Raw genomic sequence first — 4,700 nt, forward strand, 5'->3', positions numbered from 1 at the left:
AAGCCACAGAGATAAAATCTGTTCCCTCCTGAACCTGAGTGCCACTCGAATACTTAAAGACATCCACATCTTCCTCAGATTTCTCTTTTAAAGGCCAAACCATATAGAGACACTTCAGTGAGTGCTGAGAGCATGGTTCTCATAGAACTGATATCCTGTTCAGCTTCATCCACGAGTGCTGCAGTTTGTGACCCTCTTAAAATGTGGTACCACCAAACGCCAACTATGATCTGCTCAATAAGAATTTCAATAGAACTACCAATTCTCATGGTCCAGATATTATAACTACTACTTACCATAACCTAGGTATAGTTACTAATGTATTCTAAGTATGTAGTGGCATTTTTAGCAACTGCATCAAACTGTTAAAGAATATTCAGCCTCTGATAACTAAAACATCCACATCTTTTTTTAATTTTAAAAAAATTTACTGCTACTAAAGTTGATCCCTGTCTCCCCATCTTAGGGAATTCATCTCTTTAATCTAAATCCCAAATCAGGTCTTCTTCCCTTCTCAACTGTTTCACAATGTATTAGAGCTCTAAGTCTCTGCCATTAGTAGTCCTGCCTGAATTGAGTTGCTGTCATTTTCCACTGACTGTAATCACAGATTACAGGAGTACTAAGAGACACTTTAGATGATCTCCCAAATTCGATATACTCCTCCTTTCCCCACTGTACAGCACTGGCCCAATTTTTCCTCAATAGTCAAGCTCATCGGAAAGTTAAGATCAACAGAAAGTGGGTAAGGATCCCTATTATCCTTTAAACGTGTCACAGAAAGAAGCTGTGTCTAGCACAGGGGCCAGTGGCAGAGATCTGTGTCACTTCCCTTAAAATCTCCGCCCCGGTCAACATGTGATTTTAGCACTTGTGCTCAAGTAAGAATGTGCAGTAAATTTAATTGCTGATGTTAGGTGATGAGAACACTGGAGTGCTCTATAATATTCTCTCTATTTTGTGTACATTGAAAATTTACAAAATAAGAGTTAAACAAAAAACAAGAGGTAAATATCACAAGAAACTAAAAGTTTAAAGCATTCTTTTAGGGAAGACTAAGATACAGGGGGCTAATTGTTTTTCCCTTTAAGCCTTTAGTTTTAAACTTTTTAAATATGTACAGACATTACTTTAATAAAAATAAAGAAAAGGAGTGTATCAAATTAAAGTCAACTCCTCCAAAAATCATCATTGAATCATGGACATACAATATTTTAATGTCAACAAATGACATCTACTCTAGACTGCACTTTAAACAAAAACTATTTAATGCATCTGATAAAAAGTATGTGTATATGTATGTGCATATATATGTACACATGCATATACATGTATATATATATACATAATACGCACACATATATCTCCAAAAAGTATAATTTGCCTAAATCTTAAACTGGGTTTAAGCCTAAAACCAAACCAAACAAAAAAAACCTCCTAGAAAATAAACCTCCTAGAAACTGCCCAACCTTTTCTCTGGTAATGATTAAGTAAGTATGTTTGATTTTATAATTCAAATGCTTTAGATATATTTGGAATCAGTGTAAAATTTTAAAATATAAAATATCTAAATATTTCCATTATGGGTACTTATTACACCTACTTGGTAAGTGATTGAGCTTTCTGCTGTAGGAAAGTATCTCTGTGTATTTTAATGGCTTGAAGACTTTTTCTGTCTAGAAGTTTGGCAGCTGCTGGTATTTTCTGGATCAAAAAATTATCAGGAAACCAAATAATATTAGCAGTTAAAGTGATGGCTGGTACCTAAAATAGTAAATATAAGGGGAAACAAATCATTAAATGCAGGCTAAACAAGTTATTTAATAGTTCTACAATACACAATGAAAGACAATTGTTTATTTGAAGGAAAAGTAGCCATGAAAAATACTCACTAATATATTATGAAACAAATTATCTTACTATGGTAGAGTTAAGGCATTCCTCTATCTGGTAGAGAGCATGACAAGAACTTTATCCTGCCTAAATATTAAATAACACACACATATGTACACACATACACATACTCTCTTTGATTTTAAGATGAATAAATATATGCAAAAAAAATAGAAATCTTCATGATCTTCACTTTCACTCTGTATTAGAAAAAAATAAAAAATAAATAGGCAAGATGGTTGGGTTCTCATGGTCACAGATTACTTGATTCTTCACACAAACTAAATTTTCAGATTTTAAGTCAGGTGCCACATCATGGAAATAACAAAGATACAGAAAAAAAAATTTTTTTGATTCAATAATGAAAATGAGTGGCAACAAGAGGAAGAGGGTTGAAGGGCCCAATGGGAGGGAAAAAGTGGGACATCTGTAATACTTTCAACAATAAAGATAAAATTTAAAAATAAATAAAACAAAGAGCTAAAAAACTAAAATAGCAAATGTAAAAAAAGAGAAAGAAGTAGTAATAGAAAGTTAATGTATAGAAGAAAATGTGGGAAAAAAAACACTAATATGTATTTATATTAAGTGGAATTATAAGGTATTTTCACTTACTAGGTTACCTATTTCTGGAATGCTTGGAGATTTTAAATGAATAAATATGTAAACAGAAATAGAATACATTTTAAAATATCCACTTTTATCCAAAATCTTTTTAATCTACTCAAATTGAAAAAAATAAAAGTTCCAAGTTCTTACCTTCTTACAAATGTCCAATAAAGACTTATAAAACTTTTTATCAATAGTTCGAAAAATTTGAAAATGTAGTACAAAAAGTCCACAAATTCCAACATATTTGTCTCTCTGGTCAATTTCAGAAGGCTCTCCTTATAAAATAACGTGAGAGAAAAACAGAACAACTATATTTAAAATTCTTCTTTCAAGAAAATGCAAACTTTATAAACAAAACAACAAAAAATGCACTTTACATTACCAAGTCTGGCTTCAACATTTGCAAAAATTGAGCGAATACTATGTGCAAATTCTTCCGCAAAAGTGCTATTTTTTGACACAGATACTCCTCCATTGAGAGAATCAAACTGCTGCTCTATACAGGCCTAGAGAGGAAGCATTTAAAGAGACGTTTAGACTCTCAATAATAAGTATTAAGCAGATTTAAATACCCTGTGTGTGATAAACAGCTACATTAACCATTTTAATTTTACTAACACTGAAGTTCAAGTTTTTACCTTAATCTATTATCTAAATCCTTTTGAATGGAATATTTACCTGTACTTACATAACTGAGTACTAGTTATCCTATATAATAAAAGGCTAATATGCAAATTGACCATCAGGGGGCAGACACTCAACGCAGGAGGCACTGGCTTTTTCTGATGGACTTATTTCACTTAACAGGTTTTCAAGGTCCATCCATGTTGCAAACTCCTCGAGGATGAGAAGATGCCAGTATCAGATGGACACAACTATCCTCAGCTATCACCAAGGCCTGTATACCAATTGGGAAGTAATGGTTTAAAAGGAACTTCCACAAGAGGAAAATATTGAAATTGAACGTATGTTGCAGGACATTCCAATGCACTTTGGGCCCTTTCCAGTAGATACTGATAAGATCAATATTGATAAGATCAAGTCTCAATGTTTGAGCATCAATCCATGCACCAAGAGGTCACTGGTTCAATTCCCAATCAAGGCACATGCCCTGGTTGTGGGCTTGATCCTAAGGAGGGGTGTGCAGAGGCAGCCAATCAATGTTTCTATCACACTCCCTTTCTCGCTTTCTAAAAAATCAATAAAAACATATTTCTTAAAAACGTGCAGAGGCAGCCAATCAATGTTTCTATCGCACTCCCTTTCTCTCTTTCTAAAAAAATCAATAAAAACATATTTCTTAAAAATTACCTTCTGAATCTAATGGATTAAAAGTTAAACTGATAAAAATGAGAGTTGAGATGAGTCTGTTAAAATTGTGCTCATGTAAAATAGAAATTAAAGGTAACCTTGAAGTAGATATTACATGGAATATAATGCAATTTCTGATAGATACTATCCAAACCATTGCTGCTCAATGGAACGTTCTGTGATGACGGAAATGTTCTACATCTGATATGATGGCTGGCCACAAACTACATCTGGCTATTTTTTCTCCCAGCCTGTTGAAATATTATTGACATATAACACCATTTATGTTTAAGGTATACAGTGTAATGATTAAATTACATGCAGTTATTAAGCGCTTGAAATGTCACTGTGGCAGAGGAAGTGAATTTTTTTATTACTTTAAATTTAAATAGTAACATATGGTTATCAGCTACCTGAACTATGCAGACCCAAGTCATATTCTCGGGAGAATTAAACAGACTTTTAAAAAGTAGTCTTACAAACTTAAATCTAGAGGTTAATAACAAACACAATACTTAATACAGCTGTTTAAATGTTAATCCTTGAATAGCTCTATCCTTTTACATACTTACAAAAGAAACAACCTTCACTCTAAATACAACTAGTACACTAATTTTTTGCTATTAGATAATGAAATAATTACATTTTAGTATACTAACAATGTTTTAAGACAAAGCACTTTTAAAGAAAAATATTCAACAGTATGCTGCAGAAGTATCTATCTATATCCTATCTAATAAAAGAGAAACATGGTAATTAGCCATACCTCCGCTACCCTTCCCATTGGCTAATCAGGGTGATATGCAAATTAACTGCCAGCCAAGATGGCGGCCAACAGCCAGGCAGCTTGAAGCGAACATGAGGCTTGCTTGCTTCAGTGACTG

At 33.1% G+C, this 4,700-nt stretch overlaps 1 protein-coding gene across 1 annotated transcript in view; it reads right to left on the reverse strand.

Moving 5' to 3' along the window:
• The window catches only part of KIAA1033 (KIAA1033 ortholog), a 56,924-nt gene that overhangs the window by 38,320 nt on the left and 13,904 nt on the right, over positions 1-4,700 (reverse strand). The window contains exons 9-11 of the mRNA XM_015567578.1: positions 2,888-3,011; positions 2,653-2,780; positions 1,604-1,764 (exon numbers count right to left, since the gene is read on the reverse strand). Coding sequence (XP_015423064.1) covers positions 1,604-1,764; positions 2,653-2,780; positions 2,888-3,011 — 413 coding nt within the window. The remainder of the gene's footprint in view (positions 1-1,603; positions 1,765-2,652; positions 2,781-2,887; positions 3,012-4,700) is intronic.

Source organism: Myotis davidii, unplaced genomic scaffold, assembly GCF_000327345.1.
Source record: "Myotis davidii unplaced genomic scaffold, ASM32734v1 scaffold120, whole genome shotgun sequence".
Classification (NCBI taxonomy): Eukaryota; Metazoa; Chordata; class Mammalia; order Chiroptera; family Vespertilionidae; genus Myotis; species Myotis davidii.